The 18,728-nt window shown below is 45.3% G+C and overlaps 2 protein-coding genes across 2 annotated transcripts; both read right to left on the bottom strand.

Annotated features, from left to right (window-relative positions):
• Positions 1-447: 447 nt before the first annotated feature.
• Positions 448-4,991, bottom strand: mipb (major intrinsic protein of lens fiber b). The gene is made up of 4 exons (XM_018725276.2): positions 4,176-4,991; positions 2,763-2,927; positions 1,853-1,933; positions 448-876 (listed from the first exon to the last, which is right to left on the bottom strand). The coding sequence occupies exons 1-4, from the start codon at positions 4,533-4,535 to the stop codon at positions 679-681; spliced, it is 804 nt and encodes a 267-aa protein (XP_018580792.2). The 5' UTR covers positions 4,536-4,991; the 3' UTR covers positions 448-678.
• A 7,196-nt stretch (positions 4,992-12,187) lies between these two features.
• Positions 12,188-16,030, bottom strand: LOC108918195 (aquaporin-4). The gene is made up of 6 exons (XM_018725275.2): positions 16,016-16,030; positions 14,648-14,842; positions 13,602-13,763; positions 13,253-13,417; positions 12,598-12,678; positions 12,188-12,403 (listed from the first exon to the last, which is right to left on the bottom strand). Exons 1-6 carry the CDS (start codon positions 16,028-16,030, stop codon positions 12,188-12,190), a joined length of 834 nt encoding a protein of 277 aa, XP_018580791.2.
• Positions 16,031-18,728: the final 2,698 nt, after the last annotated feature.

The raw sequence follows: 18,728 nt of genomic DNA, 5'->3' as shown, positions 1-18,728 counted from the left end.
GCAAGCGGTCCTGAAAAAGCCCAAAGAAGCAGCGCTAAACACAAACACACACACACACACACACACACACACACACACACACACACACACACACACAAGTCAAATTTTTTTTTAAAAAAAAAAGGAAATTGGATAATTGTAAAGGCACCGTACACCCGTGTCATTGCGTGGGAAGTGCGGGAAACGACACAGTGACTCACAGCGACGGAAAGCACGCAGAAGCCTGCCGCTCCGCTCTGGGTCGCTACCCATGAGGCCGCAGGGGAGAGCGGTGCCCCCTGCCCTCAGCAGTCTCGCCTCGCACAACCAGCCCTTGTCAGGGTGCTTTCTCCAGCGACGAAATGTAGCGCAGCTGCCCATCTCTGCTCTGCAGCCCAGGACTTTTGGGGAGAGGAAGGTGGGACTGGCAAAGCGGGTCTGAAGAAGGGTACGGGTTCGAGGGGCGGGGCGGGGCGGGGCGCCGAGTGGCTCGAGGGGGGGCCCGCAGGTTGGCTGCGTTTCACTGTGTTTCGCTGCGTTTCGCTGCGTTTCACTGTGTTCAGCGCTCACCTGGCAGTGAGGTAGGGGACTACAGCTGCAGGGGGTCGTGTGGGTGTTCGCAGGGATCTGTGTGTGCTGTGCGGCGACTGGTTGGTTCTTGAAATAGGAGCGGAACAGCACCCTCCTTCCTCCCTGGGTCTATAGGGCCTGCGTCTTGAGCTCGACCGGCTCGCCGCGGGGGTCCTGCTGGGCTGCGGCCGCCGCTGCTGCCGGCGGTGGGCGACTCCCCTTCAGGGTGGCCAGTCTCTCAGAGAGCCCGCGCATGCGGGGGAACAGCATGAAGTCATAGAGCAGCGCCCCCATCGCTCCCCCGATGATAGGGCCCACCCAGTACACCTGCGCAAAACACACACACAGGACTAGGGGGCTGATGGCCACACACAGCGCAGTTACCCTAGAGGCATTTTATTGTGAGAAATGTCATCTTTCTCTGTTCTCCTCACCTTCAATTTAACATATGCTTAGCGAAGGTCTCTCCTGAGCTGTGGGCTGGGAGGGCGCCCAGGTAAATACGGTAAAAGACAGACCGATGTGATAATTCATACTCGGGGGGTGTTACACGACACCTCGCTAGCACTTGTACCCCTGGCTCAACGAGCTGTGCCGCGCTGTGCGATTTGTTACAAAGAATTGTTTGCTTGTTTACTTTTGTTTACCCAGCAGGAATGCGCTGAACAACATTTACACACATGCATCATAGTGTGTGAGTGACAGAGAGTGTGTTCCACTGATGTATGGATGAGTGACCCATTGTAAGTAGTGTCTCTAGCAGTATAAGTCTTTGGGTGCTCTGGTTTCCTCCCACTCCAAAGACATGCTGTTCAGGTTCCCCCATAGTGTGTGTGAGTGACAGAGAGAATGTGTTCCAATGATGTATGAATGAGTGAGTGACCCATTGTAAGTGGTGTATCTAGCAGTGTAAGTCACCGCGGTGAATAAAGTGTGTGGGCTCATAACACTACATAAAGTTCATCGGAAGTCACTTTGGAGAAAAACATCTGATAAATAAATAAAAATGTAAAATGCAAATGTAAATCATATGTCACATCATGCAGGATTTGTTTCCGGAGCCCTCTGATCACATTAAATATCGCTCTGTCGTCAAAAGGCGGAAACATTCGCATATTCGTGATATGCAAATGAACTTTTGTGTGCGGGGTTAAAAAACATATGTCTTGTAAATGTCTTTAGACATGTAGCCGTTAGTCCTATGGGGTACAGTTACAGTGAAAGACTTGGAGTGAGAAGGAGAACTAGAGGAGCACAGTGGAGGTGAAGGCACTGCGAGCGGCGCCGAGCACAGCGCTCTTACCCAGTGGTTCACAAAGTTCCTCATGAGCACAGCAGGGGCGAAGGACCTGGCTGGGTTCATTCCAGCTCCGGTGTAGTACATCTGTAACGAAGACAGCGGCTCTGAGCACAAGGCACGTGTCCGAACATACAGAAGTGATAAAAAGACCTGCAGGAGTTTTTACCTGAACTCAACTGTGTATAATAATGCAAAAAGCATTTATATTTATTTAACAACACCAAAGACTACACTATTATTATTATTATTATCATCATCATCATCATCATCATCCATTATCAACAACTGCTTGTCCTAAACGGGGTGGCAGTGAACCGGAGCCTAACCCGGCAACCCAGGGCGCAAAGCTGGAGGGGGAGGGGACACACCCAGGACGGGACGCCAGTCCATCATTATGATTTTGTAGCATTTAAGTAATGTTTGTCCTTTTAGATTGTTATTTAATCTACTTAGTGTATTCATGCATTTCAATACTTTACAAGCAGGAGACTTGCTGAAGAGTCACATATCATATGAGAGGACAGCTGATGCTGTAGTGGTTAAACTGCTGCCTTTGGACCCAAAGGTCACAGGTATGACCCCCCCCCAGCTCCAGCTGTAGTACCCTTGAGTAAGGTACTTATCCTGAATTGCTCCAGTAAAATGACCCAACTGTATAAATGAGTAAATAATTGTAACCTTAGCACCGTAAGTTGCTTTGGAGAAAAGTGTCAGATAAATGTAAATGTCTTGGCTAAATAAGGAGTTAGAGTAACCGGGTAAAAATAAAAGTCCACCTTCCATAATAAAACTTCCCGAACGCCTCGGTGCCACATGTGAAAGTGTGTAGCAGCAGGCTGACGCACAGCACGAGACATATGAATGTGTTTTCACATTTTGACAATGTCACGTTTACACCGAGAGAAAGACTTACCCCCATGAGGTGGCCGATGGTGACGGAGAAGCCGATGGCGAGGGCCGCGGATCCGAGGCGTCCGTTACGCCTGTCGTCCGTCACAGCGAAGATGCACACGACGAGCTGCAGCGTGAGGAAGACCTCGACGGTGGTGGCCATTCCCAGGCTTATTCCAGGCTGCAGCTGTTAGCCAAGGCAACGCAGAGGGCACGGTGGAGGTGAGAATTCCAGAACGTGCGCGTTGCTTCCTTTCATAGAAAATATCATACCAAGTGATGCCGTGCGAATCACGCGCTTCGTACTTTTCCGAAGGCTCGGAAGAACCTCTTCCAGACCCACTTCTCCCGTGATCTCTTAAGTGCATGTTAATGTGCGATTGTTTATGCTCAATAACCGTTTCGTTATACCTGCAGAATAATGGATAAACCCGTATGCAGCTACTCATGTGACGTACGTTGGTTCACATGGCGGAAAGTAACAAATTAACAGTGCTTTCGAATCACGCGTCCAAGTCTCTTTCTGTTGATGGGATGCATTCGTTTCTCTGTGAGATGTACGTCGCTTTGGAGAAAAGCATCTGCTAAATGAATACATGCAAATGTAAGAAAGGAAACACTGTTGCGTTGGGTTTAAAATAAAAATTTTAAAAAACCTGCTGTTGGATTTCTTGCCTACTGAATTAGTCTAAGGGATGTGTCTGCACAAAAATGCAAATGCACATATGTATCGATGAAGAATTTAGTCTTAAAAAGCACTTGTTCATAACTTGGTTGTTGGTGCCATGTTCACAAGTAAGTTAAAAATGTCCAGGATATTAACAGTAAACACTTTCCAGTGTTACTTACTGCCCTGTACTGACATTCAGATAGTCGATCTATTCGCACTGATTCTCATCATCGGACATCAATCGATACCATCTGTCAAGCACCGGATGAGTTCATCACGTGCCGAGTCACGAACACCCGGGCATGTTCTGATCAAGTTAGAGAGACAACAAGCACCATACGTGTTTATGAGTGTCTTCCTGGCCATGCACACACTTGTCCCTGAACTTTCTTCTGCCATGTATATCAAAATTTAGCCTACAGCCTTGCTGGACGTTTCTTCAACATGCTGACAAGCCTTTGCAAAGTGTTACGTTATTCCTTCAGACTCATTTCGGAAAAGTTCTCGGCCTTTTGGCCTCCGCTACCGAATTCAATGTTTCTTTTATGACGACGGACAGAAACCTTTTTGGCTGTTGAATTAAAATTTAGATGGAATTGAAATTTCCTGGTTCCAAAGTCTAGGCTATGGCTGCTATAGTGCTTTTTTTTTTTTTCTTCTTCTTTCTTCAAACCACAGGAAGGTGACCAACTCCTGGAAACAACCTCTGCCAATGAGTCGAGGGATCTGTGCGTACTTTGCGTTACCTTCGTACACCGCGCTTACCTTATTGAGCGCCAGGCTGCCCCGCATGTTGCTGGGTGTAACCCCATAGAGCACACCCGTTCCAGCCAACGCCCCCATCAGCTGGGCTGCAATGTAGAAGACGGCACGGAACAGGGACATCTGCGAGCCAATCAGGTAGGCAAAGGTGACGGCGGGGTTGATGTGGCCGCCGCTGATGTGGCCAATGCACTGGATGAGCGTAGCGGCGGCCAGGCCGAAGCAGAAGGCCACGTTCAGCACATGGTGAGGCCCGGTGGTAAAGCGCAGTGCTGCTCCCAAGCCGAAAAAGACAAAAAACATGGTGCCAAAGAACTCGGCGAAGACCGCCCGCCAGAAGGACATGGACCGGAACTCCCACATGTTTGCAGAAGGTCGAAAGCGACCGGGAAAAAGCGAAAAAGAGGGCTAGCGTACAAGGTACCGGACAGTTGAGAAGAGGAGCACAAAATAGAGTTTCCTTAAATTGGAAGGTTAAGTTAATCTATTCACCTCAACCCAGCTAGCCGCGATTATAACACTAAGACGCTTCCAGTAACCATGAGAACAAAAGCGTGAAAACCGACAAATCCCAAAAGAAAAATCCACACGAACAATTTAGTATGTAGCTGTTTTCTACATCGGTATTAAAGCGTCCTTCCTGTTGAGGCTCTTTGGTCTCCGTGTCACGGCCGGAGGTCCGTGAAGGTGACTGCGGGTTTTGTCAAGAGTATTTGTGCATCTATATCGGTGGTGGTGGACAGCGGGGAGATACAGAGAGACAAAAGCTGGGCACGTCCTGCAGACGCTGGGCCTCTCTGACAGAGCAGAGAGGGTCAGCAGGGCGCATTTATAATGGCCCCCAGGCCAAAGTGATGCCATAATCCCTGGGGCTGTTGGTGGGAGGGGCCATCCGAAAGTAAGCAAACTTAACCAGTTCTGCACCAGTGCTCCATACTGCAGCCGGACATCAGTTTTAATTTTTGATAACCTGTATTGAAGAGGGACGAGTGATGAGGAGCCATGAACTGGTCGGGTGAGAAAATTAATAAGTCGCTCGTCTTATGCAGGATGAGTGACTAAATGGTGTAAAATGATCATGTTTGCCTCTGTTTGATGCGACATCTTGGGTGGTCAAGTTTTCCAACATGACAAATTAAATAATACTGTAGAAAACAGTTCCAAAGCCACTAAGTAGAGTTTAACGGTTGTTTTTTTTCTTTATTTTTTTTTAAATAGTGTCGTGACCATTGATCTTTGCAAGTACAGTGACTGGGGACAAGGAGGCCAGATGGAGAGCATTGCTTTTCTTGGGTATGTAGTTGGAAGTCAACAGTAACTGAGAAATCAGCTCCATTCAGTTTCATCTAGCAGATCCAAAGTAGATCTGTTCACGTTGTCAAAGGAATCATTTAAACAGTCCAGCAATGAGCAAAGCAGCAGAACAACACCATTTACAACATCCTGCACCAGACCTCCCTTTAAACACGCTGTTTCAATGACCAAGCATCTGTCAAACATCTTAACTCTCAAGTCCTGCACCAGAATCGTAAGAACGAAGATATGCAAGCCAGGAGTGTTGAGGTTTTAGCCCTTTATGAAAAAAATCTGTATAACAAGAGAGGACTGTCTTTACATTTTTAATAGGTTGACATTTATTTTACGTTGGCAGAAATAAACATCACGAGGCTCTTTTAACCGGCAGCCATCAGCTATCAGGACCATTGTGATGTGCAGTCCTGTGAAAGTTTTGATTGTTTTCCGAAGCCTAGAAATCAAATAATTGTTACTCATTTTCTAGAAAATCTATTTATACTCAGTACAAAAGAGCTTTACAATCAGTGGCTGTACGTTCTGCACGTGCGCTTAAAAAGAAGCAGTGATGTCCAGTGATGTGAGTGCGGAGCACAAAAATTTTTATGCAGGAACAACCTCTGCTTCTGTATCTGTGTGGCAACTGCATAAACAGAGCTCTTTCAAATTTTGCCAAAAGTTTTCAGATGAGAAGAATGTTTCTGTATACAAACTGCAAGGCAGAGGGAAACGGGAATGTGTCCCATGGGTTCCAGTGCATTGCAGGTTTCTCGTCAGGCACGTACAGCTCGCTGGGTGTTTCTTTGCTCTTAAATAAGGGTCATTTCACCCTCATCTACGGTCAAAAACAGACCCCTGGGAGCTTCTCCGCAGTCTTTTACGAGTTACTGAGAACTGCTTTGATCAAATGCGGGTCAGACCTGGTATTGGGCGGCGCAGACTAGACTTTTTCGTTTGAGCACAGAAGCAATAACAACCATTTGTTTATGATTAATTGTCGTGGGACTCCATCTTCATCGGTTGTCTTCTAATCCTAGTATGTTTGCGGCCTTCCCCTAATCTCTCTTAAAATTAATTTACTGAAAATGTGACACAATCGTTGTTTTTGTTGTATTATTCAAGCACAATAATTCAATCCAGTCCACATGACATCTCGCTGAGCAATTTGATAAGTGCAAAAACATATTTTTCCATATCCTTCCTGCAGCTCTTCCAAATCATTGCAGCTTAGCACGACGTGTGAGGTCTCCAACAACACGGTAAGGTAGATAGGTGCCTTTAATAAATAAATTGTCTCTACTGATGATGCCACAACACTACCAGAATGGTGGCACCCTTTTTCCCTTATGAAATTTCACGTGCCATAATATTTATTCACACAAGGTTGATAAAGGTTTTACCAGGTCACACAATGTGGGTCTGGCCCAAGGAGGGGTCAAATGCACATTACCACAAATTGCGCTGTCTTGAAATGGTCATACAGGAGAACAAGACCAAAGAAATGAACAGCAGATCCCTAACCTCACAGGGCCTCTCATATTCAGATGCTGAGCGCAGAGAATGACATCATTATTTCAGAGATCTCAAAGAAGTCAGCGAGCGCTCTTATACTGCACTAGTAAGCAAAAGTGCATTATGTCAAACTTGTCCCTATATACAGATTAAACGTGGTACAAAACATCAAAACATCATCACCAGAAGCCTTCCTAAGAAAATAACGGAACCTGGGACCCAATACGAAACAGTTTAACCAGGGTACCACAAGCTTGTGTGTTCAGGGCTCTTGCTCTAATCTAGAGAAACTAAGGAGATTGATGTACAGTACTGTGCAAAACTTTTAGGCTCTTGCCGAAAAAAGCTGTAAAGTGAGAATGCTTCCAAAAATAATGTTCTTAATTAATAAATTTCATACAAAGCTTAGTAACCATCCATCGTCAACAACCACTTGGCCGGGTCCTGCTCTCTGGTGTGTCTGGGGTTTGAGTCCCACTTGGGTTGCCTTGCAGTGGACTGGCGTCCCGCCCTGGGTGTGTCCCCTCCCCCTCCAGCCTTACGCCCTGTGTTGCCGGGTTAGGCTTCGGTTCGGCACAACCCCGCTCGGGACAAGTGGTCTCAGACTGTGTGTGTGTGTACTTTCTTTAACGACATACAAAACCCTTACTGTAATACTGTTCCTTTTTGCAAAAGGAATGCTTGGAAATCTATGCTCTTTCCCATTGACATTAATGCAGAAGACATTAAATAACCGTCTAAAACAAATATTTTTGTGAAACATCTAAGTGCCTAAGACTTTTGCACAGTACTGTGTACTTCAGAAAAAAAATTCTATTTTTTTGTTGCACAAAGGTGAATTGGAGCAGCACACAGAATGGAGAGAAAAAGAAAGAATTTAGAGAAACCGGTCAGTAAAGGTGGGGAGCAGGTAAAAAACTTCAGTGGAATTAATACGAAGTCATCCGCTTGTGCGTTAAGAGCACCGACAACATGAAACATAGGAAGTGCTGCGGCGACGCCACGCTGAAGCTCTACGGAGAATCAGTAGCACCTCACCAAAGGGAGTGTGTTCAGCTCCGGTCACACCGTCGCTGCGCAAAGAATCCAGCACAGGGAACGACTCCCGACTCCAAACGTTTTGCGAACGGACAAAGTTTCACAAAATCAAACCTTTTAGTTCTAAACAGTCTACTGAGGAGGATATGAGTCGACAAAAACGGCGAAGGGCACGAATAACGTCCGCTTGCAGAGCTATTGTAACGACACTTGATGACAGACAAAGAAGCGAAAAGTAGTACAGGAAAAGGTTCAACAGCAGTGATAACATTCCTTCACTCAAGAGGCCGTTAGAATGAGCTTCCTGGCAGAGTCCCAGAGTGCTGTATCGAGGAGGAGAGGAGAGAGGAGAAAGAAAAAAGAAAAAAAAAAAAAAAAATCGGTCAATTCTTTTTCAATATCGAATTGAACAAGTTGGCCCAGTGCCTTCCTATGGATTACAGAATGCAACAACATTTTTCAAAGTTCTTAGTTCCGTCGATTTTTGTGTAGATTAAGATTAAAGTTTACGGATTACAAAAATACCACTAATTCCTCTAGAGTGTCCGTTTTAATTTGGGATTTTATAGCCATTGGACGGTTCTAGAAGGTACCGGAACATTCTAGAAACATTCAAGTTACGTTTTTGTATTATGATATTTCTTGGGTGTTCCCATGACATTGTAGTGAGAGAGGTGCTCAAGAAGGATCTCAAACCCACCACTTTCAGACCCACTTCTCCCCTGATCTGCAAAGAGATCCCATTACAGCAAAGAGCATCTCCATTACGCTATCATCATTGGTCATCTCTCATTGCTATATGCAGCCTTAGCGATGTGGGCGAAAACAAGCCAGGCAAAATGTGCCTCGATGATCACGTCTCTTATCTAAAGCTCTTCAACTGTTGCGAAAGGCACTTGTTCACTCTAAGTTGTACTCCTCTACAGAGAAAAGTGTTTGTTCAGTGACTAAATGTAAATCCCATGAATTTCTATGCCGTTAGTGAGAGGTATCATATAATGCAGTTTGCAACAAAACAAAACACGTAAATTCTTCAAACAAGGAAACAAATTAATTTGTAATTAACAGAACGATCGGTGCGTATTGCGTTTTCAGGATCTTTGTAAGACAGAGTTTGCAGGAGGCGTCCATGTGCTTTCCGACTAAAAAGACCCTCAAGCAGGATTGACGGGTTTTGCAGGTCTCTGTAAGATCTCTGAATATTTAGTGTGGCCTTCTGAGAGCTTCTGCTACCGCTGTGACACATCAGGGGGAAAAGTCACAACCCATTCTTTCTTAGGAATTGTCAGGAACATCGTAGGAATTGACCCAGGGCGACCTACGTCTGTAACGATTAAAGTAAAGCATACAAAGGGTCAAGGACAAGCGTTAAAGACAGCAATAACCGCCGAATTTAATCATCAGCACAAAACGAATCATATTAAATCTTTCTATATTACCGATTTTAGACGTGCGGCTTAAACCCTTCCGTCGGCACCATGAAAGTACCCTGCTGATTTCTTTGGGAAGACTCCGCATTTCAGCTGGCGAAAGTGTGTTTCGGGTGAACTGGTGACATTAGGCTGCCTACAATAGGTGTGCATGTGAGTAAATGGATGAGAGACTGCTCAGTGATGGAGCAGCATCCTGTCCAGAGTGTACCCTGCCTGAGTTTCTTTTAAGGAATTCCTAATAAACAAGTTGATGTTGTCATTGCACATTAAGGGCCCCCCACGCTCTTAACGTTGCAGGAGCTCCTTTGGTGCAGAACTGATTAGCCGGAGGTTTGCGTTGTCAGCACTGGTGGAACTGCAGAGCTGCGAGGCTGTGGGGTCCAAGCCAAGCAAAGCCCTGGAAAATCCCCGCTTGGAGAGGGCAGGAGAGCTGGGAACCGGCAGCCATTGAACTGCTTCGCTGGAGCATCGCGCTGACCGGGGCCGTCACCGGGATGTGCCGCCGGTGAAAGGATACAGCTGCGCTCGACAAAATAGAGGACAAGAAAAAAAACAGACACACAAAACAAAATGCTGGCAGTACAGAGTTTTGTTGTCCTCCGTTCTTTTGGGTGTGTGTGTGTGTGCGCGTGTGTGTGTGCGCGCGCATCTGGGGGATGAACCACGAATGGAATTTGGAGCAAAACGATGCAAATATGCCACCCAACCTTTTAAATACTTGTAACACTCTTGACTACAGGTATTCGGAGTCGCACAATATCACCTCGTAAAATCAAAATATGATGTAAGGACTACAGAGGAGCTCCGCAGTAAGATTTGCTCTGTTTTGTTCTAACCAGCTTCTTAATCACCGATTCTTGCATGAGCTGTTGCAAAACATTGGCACTGAGGTAGTAATGGTGCAAACAACAAATGCTCAAAAAATGCTGATGCGGTTATTTCTTTTATTTCCTCTCAAATGAACTTGTGCACATAAGTACTGAGGCTAAACAACTATAATATTTATAGACAGTTGCTCAGGGGTTGAGAATAGATACACAACGATTACTTTATTGGTTCTTTCAATGAACATTATTGCGTACTCAGGAACGATTAGTTGTAAAATTGTTCAGAATTTTATAAAATCAATCAAAATAATTATTCAAAATAAGTGAAATGTGATATAACGGCACAGTTTAGTGCTAGGAAATTGACTTTGAACTAAGAAGATGATGCCAGCTCTTGTTGTACTGGGTTGACCACCAATGAGTATTTGTTGATCATTATATATTGATTTGCATTCATAAAGGAAAAGTTTGTTGTCATGGGAAATAGAATTGGCTCAGGTTTTTGTCCGATACTGCATGTTGTCATATGTAGAGGTGTACAGTGTCAGGTCAGAGTCAACAAAATCCGAATTTTGAAAAATCATTGAATTCACATCCTTCAAATTCAGGTCAAGTATGGTAAAGATTTTGTGTTATAATAAGAGTTTTTCTGCTTTTATTTACTAATGATGACTAACTTTAAAAAGGCTTTATGTTGCGTGAGGAGTCACCTAAAACTCTTTTCCAGTTTACTATCATTAATAAACTTTAGAAAATATACTTTTGGATTCCCTCAGCATCACGCAACTTGATCGTACATCTGCAAGCCCTTCTCTCTGACCTGTGAGCTGCTAACCCTAACCCTAAATTCATAGTAGGATTTGGGGAGTAAAGTTTGGATATCAAAACTTCAGTGGCTACTCAGGGAAGAGAAATGAGCCTGGATCTATTGGAACTCCCTGGGGGCAACGGCAAGAATTTTAATTTCTAAAATCTGTATTTCTGAATTCAAATTTCAAGGAGGTTAATTTATCGATTTTTCTAAATTCAGTTTCTGTTGACTCTGATCTGACGCCATAAACACTGCCACACCATCATTACATTATCTGAGTTGCAAGCGATTTTGTTTTATTTTAACCGAAGTTACGTATATAGCAAACACACTTAAAAATGACCAAGGAGAACATTTAAGCAAACAAAATCTAGTAAAGACCCTTACTGTCAGACGTCACCACAGCTCTTCTTTAGGAAATGTAGCCTGAAAACTACGTTCAAAAGTCATGTTTGTAATGAGTTTAAGGACAATAATTTGCATGACTAGCTAATTTACAATTTACCGTAAAAACGCTTCAAATTGTGGTCGGTTATTACAGATATTACAGATACACAGGCAAATAGCAACCAGTTGTGCTCATGTAAAACCATCTGATTTAAATGGATAAGACCTGGATCAAGAGTATCTTCCTAAATCACTCTGAGTAAAGGCAATAAATCAACATCCAGGATGTAGCAACCGTAAATGTGTGAAGTAAGCAGGCTTCTTCTCAGTTGCCATCTCGCTCTGTGCTCAGGATTCGGGATCCCAATTGAGAGCCATATGTCACGGTCCAGCACTGTTAACATGTCACAAAGAGCGATTTCATCCTGTGGAAGTAAAAGGCACCTGAGTCAAGGGCACACGTGCAACAAAATCGACGCGCAACCGTTCATCCGTTCAAGAAGTAAACCCTCATCAGAACAGCTCTCCAGCATCTATTGACATACAACTCAGAAAACTAAACTGAAAACAAAACAGTTCCAAAATTAATTGGGATTCGAAGCTGGAGGATGCTTCGGACGGTGCATTTTATTCGAACGCGACTTAGACGTTCCTCTTTTTTCACCAGTGCGATCGAAGTACAAGGGTGTAATGGCTACTTGCCAGCAGGACGTCTCAGTTGTGGTCTTGCTTGTTAGCCTGTTTGGCCCTCATGGCTGCCTGTGTGACAGTGGACAAGGAGGAGCGGGACACGCTGGCGGCCTCCATGATCTCGATGTCCTTGCAGGTGAGACAGGCTACCAGCTTCTGGCGAGAGGCACTGGCCACAAAAAAGAACTCATGGGACACACCAGCCAGCACGGAGCCCAACACTGGGCCTATCCAGTACACCTGAGAACAAGGAACGCGGGGGAGCCGTCAGTGGAGCCGCAAGGGGGAAGGTCCTCCGTGAACTCAGCTGTACTTTGTGAAAACCAGTGGCGCCAACGGATTAAAGGCACACTTTTGAATTATTACAGCTGCACGAAACAGCAGAGGGAGGACAGAGAGCGAGAACTGTGGAAATCTGTGCTACCGAGACTCACCCAGTGATGTTCCCAAAAACCTGTGATAATAGCGGGACCCAAAGAACGAGCAGGATTCATGCTGCCTCCAGAAAATCGACCCTGTGGAGACATAATGACGTGGGTCTGGAGGGCATGTGGGTACTGCGGGTGTGCAGTGCTGCTTCAAAGTATATGAACCTTATAGGGATGGTCATTATTCATATAAAATATTAAAATAAACATTTAACACTTTAAAACAAACTTATAACATGAACAAATGACTATGATTTACACACCTGATTCTACTTACGTACTTGATTTATTCAATGCAACTTGGGCTTCGCTTATTTTTGCAACTGCACTAATACCATGTTTTTACTACACGCATGATTTCCTTTAAAGCAACATATGGAATTGGTCATTACACATCTATTATGCCACATGAGAAACAATGATTCTCATTAAATAACCATTTCGTGGTAAAACTAAGGGACACAAAGGGGTACGCGTACTTTCAAGCAGCACTGTATATGCACAGTAACTCCTCCAAATATCACCGTGTTTTTACATTAAAGAGGTATAAAGCACAATGCTTGTGATTGTAACGCCAGTTAATCTGATAAACACGGCACCTTCAGTCATGCCGGTATGGAGCCTACGCACACCCTCGTAGAAACGCCCGACCAAGCCTTACCGCGGTCAGTACGCCGGCGCTCAAGGAGAAGCCGATGGCCAGATTTCCCGGCTCGCTTCCCTCCCGCCGCCGCTGATCCTCTACAGAGAAGATGGTGAAGACCAGCTGGAAAGTAGCCAGTACCTCCATGCCCAAAGCCTGGCCTGCATTACCTTCTGAGGACACCTGCACAGCAGCACGAAGAGGAGTCCCTCTGCCAGAATGCTAGATCTCATCATGCACAGTTTTACTCGGATGTCCTACTAAACAAAAACAGAGCCCACACTCATGCACGGATGAACACCGATTCAAGCAAGCCCTAAAGATCGTACCCGGCTCCTCAAACATCGCGAACATGCCTGTAGCTGACCTTGCTGGGATACACTTCTGCAGCGGATTTCAGAGGTAGGAGCAGGTAGAGGAGAGCAGCCCCCAGTGTAGCGCCCAGGCATTGGCCCAATATGTAGACAGCAGCCCTCAGCAGGTCCAGCCGTCGTGTGGCCAGAAAGGCCAGAGTTACGGCTGGGTTCACCTGGTGGAGCGTGGGATACATCAGCAATGTATTAAGGACACATTAAGGTTCGAGCGACGAGCTGCTTGACAGAGAGCTGCAGGAATACACAGATGTTCTGATACTGTAGGGATGTGTTGGGGACAGTTGGTAGTGTAGTGGTTTGTGCTGCTGCCCTTGGAACCAACGGTTGCAGGTTCGATCCCCACCTCTGGCTGCAGTACGCTTGAGCAAAGTACCTACCCTGAATTGCTCCAGTAAAAAAAAAGAAATTACCCAGCTGTATAGATGGGCAGATAATTGTCATCTTGTAATAATTCTCACCTTAACATTGTAAGATGCTTTGGAGAAAAGTGTCAGCTGAATGAATAAATGCAAATTAAAGGCAGAATAAAATTTTGTGGTTTATATGTTCCAATTAATGTGAAGAAACTCAAAGTCCTTATTTGTGTTGATTATAATTCATTTAAGTTTACTGATTACAAAAATACCACTAGTTCTTCCAGAGTGTCAGTTTGGTACTTTAGAGCCACTGGAAGATTCTAGAAGGCACCAGAACATTGTGGAAAGTACGAAAACATTCAAGAAAGCATCAGATCCTAAAAGGTACTGGAAAATTCGGTGCTTGGGACCCAGTGCTAATTTAACAATGTGACAAGCACACGCTAATGCCCAAAGTATGATTGATCTAACAAAACTGAATGGAAAATGCAAAAAAAAAAAAAAAAAAAAAAACCAAAAAACTGTCACAATAAAATTTGTGTTACATTCCGTTACGGGTTCATCGAGGTTTACATTTACATTTATTCACTTAGCAGATACTTTTCTCCAACGTGACGCACAACTCGGCAGACAGGATTCATGTATGGGGGGGAGGTGAAGTGAAAGCGCCAACGATGGGTCACCTGTGCGCCGCTGATCTCGCCAAAGCAATGGCTCAGCGCCACGGCCACCATGCCAGCGGCCAGAGCTGGGTACAGGGGACCCTGAGCCATGTCTGCAGGTCCTGGCACTGAAGACCCCAGCACTGCAGACACAAAGATGAGGGAACCCAGAACCTCTGCCAGCAAGGCACGCCAAAACTGGCGACTTCGCAGCTCCTGAGCAGAGCACCGCAGGTAAGGCAGAGAGATTACCGAGACATCGCGAGCGAGAAGATCGTTCTCTTAAAATGAGCAGGATGAACGTTAATGAGTGGCATCGGCAAAGATGAACCGTTCGGAAAACAGACACGCACAAGCAGCCGGGATGCTGCGAGACGTAAAAGACCGGTGTCTCCATGCACAAGGCTGCTTGGATGTCCAGCTGGAGATGAAAAAAGGACATCATCATAACTCTTTGGTTCGCACCGAAACGCACGGCGCGCTTTGTTCTGACCGAGGCTCATGTGGTGCCCCCCCCACCCCCCAGCTTGCAGCCCGCAATCAAAAGACTGCTAATAATGTCAGCGCTCTCACTTTCACATCATTAATATGCAAAAACACAGTAAGTACCCCACAGAGATCCACACAACACTGGGGTTCCAGCTTTTATCTTCATCATAGCAACATGTTGCAGAGAATAATTATGGAATAAGAAGGAATACGATTAGTCAACATTGTTTGCAGTATTATTCCCCTGAGCTGCTCCAGCCTTCGGAGTAATTAGTTAGCAATAATAAATTAGTTCATATTTTAATAATCATGACCCCAGCAGGGAGGAAGGGTCTTGTTCAGCGACAAACACGTACTTAGAGCTACCGGCGAAGAGACTAACACAGCATCAAGGCCATTTAGCTTCAAGACCAACGTCGGATCACTTTTGCCCTTAAGAAAATTAACGCTCGTTACATTTACGTGTTTTCGTTTAGCTTACGCTTTTCTCCGAAGCAACGAACAATGTTATTTTTAAAAATTACTCGAAACTATTCATGTTTCATGAACTAATGACTCTACTTCTCCGTATTTCTAAGCAAGCCATTATGAATAAATTTACACTTAAAAGCAAAAAAAAAAAAAAAACATTTTACCATTCTGGTCTCAGAAGAATTCAGATCCAAAGGTTTGGTGCATTCAAATCTTAATAGATGAATCCATGACTTTTTTTTTTTTTTTTGCCTAAGTAAACACAGCCAGCAATAAAGGACCGAATGGCAGCATATCATTCCCACTTTGTATCCTTTCCCGCTGTCACTCACTTCTTTCGCACTCTTCTTTTCTTTGAATAGCTCCACCACTGTAAAGAAAAGACAAAAGTTCATAATGAGAGTTTCATGAGGAAAACCTGAGCCTCACCTCACGTAGGGCCATCTTGAGCGCCGCTCGCGTGCGGGCAGCCGTCTGCACGTCTGTACCATGCGGGGCAGCGCGGTTCTGTTTATTTGGAAGCGAGGTCTCATTAATTCCCCAGGAAAAGGTTCTAGGTGGTTCTACAGTTTCGACTGACCCCTCCTCCAGCATGCTTCTGAGCCCCTTAAAGACACCCCTTCTGTCGTTCTTCTCTCCTGAATTTACTCCCCTATCTCTGTATTTCGATAATTCAGACTCTTCAGTCATGGGAATTATTGTCATTGGAGGAGACAAAAGGCGATCAGCTACTGCAGACAACTCAAGGATCTTGCTTCAATACATCAACTTGAAACCACTGGGGGGGGGGGGGGGGGACTCATGAATGTGTATCAAGAGTGATCAGACAACGTTTTAAAAGCGTGATTAAAAATGATTAAATCGCACAGAGTCTTGAAAACAAGGATATTAGGAACCCTTGAGAAGGACAAATGTTACTGCAGAAGTCTAAATCGTGTCGCTGAGCATAACACTGCATCTCGCATTGCTTAAACGGCGAAAACACACGCTGACAATGCTACGCAGCAGTCTGTTTTGCGCCCTAGCTCTCGCGTGTCAGATGATTTCCATTCCTCCTCCCTCTCTTTATGCCCACTCATTTCACCTTTCATGATGCTACTTGTGTGGCGCGGCAAGTTGCCATGGCGACATCCTCTTCCCTATGCAGCAGTTGCCATGGATGTTGCTTATTGTAGGCCACGGGAGGACACACTTTGCTTTCTCCGTTAAACATACCGCGCAACAAAAACGATTATTCAAACTTGGTGGACATACAGTTGAGAGAGCAGCGTGCCCTTCTTTGAAGCAGCTCTCGAAATATGAGAACAGTCTCTAAGTGAAAACGAAAATACACACAGCAAATAGTCGAAGGCTCTAGAATCCAGGTGCACCTCCCCTGCTCCGACATTTAAAAGAAAAACGTGGCGCTGCTTAAAAAAACCGTACTGCGAAAGGGTACAACCTGAGACGCAAACGGAGAACAAGGAAGATAAAAATTTCGGTTGAATAAATCTACAAGCGAAAGCCAGTTGATGAGTAAAAGTATCCGCAATAATGACAATAAAACAGTTGATATATTATTATTGCGGATACTTTTTGACTCATGTCGTATCAGTGGCTACGTTCTGCGTAAGTCCAGCGAGAGCACGTCTGCGTGGTGCGGAGAGGAGAAAAGCAGGGAAAAGTGCGGTGGGATGAAGCAACAGTCCTCAGGTGCTTTTTGGCTTCATGCTATGGTAGGCCCGGTCCAGAACAAACTGGTTCGGGGGCGTGTGCATGGTGTGTCTCTCATTATGGAGACAGATTACAGTGCTCGCGGGCCATCATGGGGCCTGTAAGCCCTGCCTTTGTGGCGTTAAGCCCTGCGTGCAACAGAGGGGCGCACCGGCACGGCTCTGCTGAAAGTCGCTGGCGTGAGGAGTTTTGCCTCCCCTACACCCAGAGTGCTGACGTGGACACAACCGTGCAACACGCTGCTCCCAAACTGCCTGCTCAGGGATAAAGGCCACCGACAGGCTGGAGACAAGAAGCCGAAGAGAAGGTTCCAGAAACACGGCCGCGGCGGGAAGGAGCATCTTGCCGCCTCCTTTCCCAGGGGCCGATCCCTCAAGATCACTCTACTGAACACGTCCCCCTGTGTCCGATACAGAGGAGAAAAGCAGAACAGCAGAGTCCTGTGATGTCGGAGAGATATTTTTAGACTCTACAAGGGCGAGCGTGTGGAGGCCAGCAGTTGGGTGGTGGTGGTGCGGCGGCCACCCCGAGTGAGCTCCCTCAGCTGTGAGTGACAGGAGGGTCTGCCCAAGGCCATGTGCTAGAGACAGAGGACCCCAGGAGGCAGAGAGAGAGAGACACAAAAAAACTCACCGTAAGGCCCTCGCTATCATTTAAGGCCGGGTTACCTAACGGCGGCACAGAGAGCCTCAGCTGGCGAAAGCCACAGCTCCTGTGAGAACAGGAAACCGACACACGCAGTAGAAAACATGGTCTTCCTTCGCGAGTGTAATTCCCTTTTGGAAATCTGCTCACAAAGTGAATTCATGTGAAACAAATGTGTAGTTACTATTAAATTGTAAAAACATAAAACATGTTTGAGCTACAAGATTAACCCCTTTTCGCCAAATAAAATCCTACTTTGACATACATATAATTATGGATAAAATGTTGATATTTATTGTAACTTTTGTTTTATATTTGCATTTATTCTTTTGGCAGATGATTTCCCCAAAGTCATGTACAACTTGAAGCAAGCAAGTGCATTTCACCAACAGAGAGATGCCTACAGATGCAAGATTTGAGGTACAACTGTCTAATAGCACCATTTTTGCTGGCGCACATCACGAGTAGCTGCATATAGAATTGACAGAAAAAACAAGTAATTTTAACACACTCTAGTGTGAGTTTAAGGAGAAGATAGATCAGTAGAGTAATAGGTCTGAAAGAGGTGAGTCAAAGACATTCAGCAGTTTTGAGTGAGAGGGCGAGATCATTCTTCCACAACGGAGGTGGAAACGAGAACCTTTGGGCTTTTATTTTAGGCCTCTTGTGCATGGGATCACCAAGCAGGCAGAGGAACATTGAAGTCTGGCTAAGGTATAGCAAGTGATCAAGTCCTATAGGTATCAAGTAGCAGATCCATTGATGGTATTGTAGGCTGTAAACC

This window comes from Scleropages formosus, chromosome 22, assembly GCF_900964775.1.
Source record: "Scleropages formosus chromosome 22, fSclFor1.1, whole genome shotgun sequence".
Taxonomy (NCBI): Eukaryota; Metazoa; Chordata; class Actinopteri; order Osteoglossiformes; family Osteoglossidae; genus Scleropages; species Scleropages formosus.
Note: the sequence above shows the minus strand (reverse complement) of the source record. Positions and strands in the feature narration are given on the sequence as shown.

What these genes read in the sequence shown, in the direction of transcription:
- LOC108918195 (XM_018725275.2), bottom strand. An exon ending in GCGCCGGCGTACTGACCGCG is followed by an intron (nt 12,679 to 13,252) that starts GTAAGGCTTGGT and finishes ATGTCTCCACAG; the next exon opens with GGTCGATTTTCTGGAGGCAG. An exon ending in GTTTTTGGGAACATCACTGG is followed by an intron (nt 12,404 to 12,597) that starts GTGAGTCTCGGT and finishes CCTTGTTCTCAG; the next exon opens with GTGTACTGGATAGGCCCAGT.
- mipb (XM_018725276.2), bottom strand. Translation starts at nt 4,535, where the DNA reads ATGTGGGAGTTCCGGTCCATGTCCTTCTGGCGGGCGGTCTTCGCCGAG. An exon ending in GCAGCCTGGCGCTCAATAAG is followed by an intron (nt 2,928 to 4,175) that starts GTAAGCGCGGTG and finishes CTTGGCTAACAG; the next exon opens with CTGCAGCCTGGAATAAGCCT. An exon ending in CCATCGGCCACCTCATGGGG is followed by an intron (nt 1,934 to 2,762) that starts GTAAGTCTTTCT and finishes TCTTCGTTACAG; the next exon opens with ATGTACTACACCGGAGCTGG.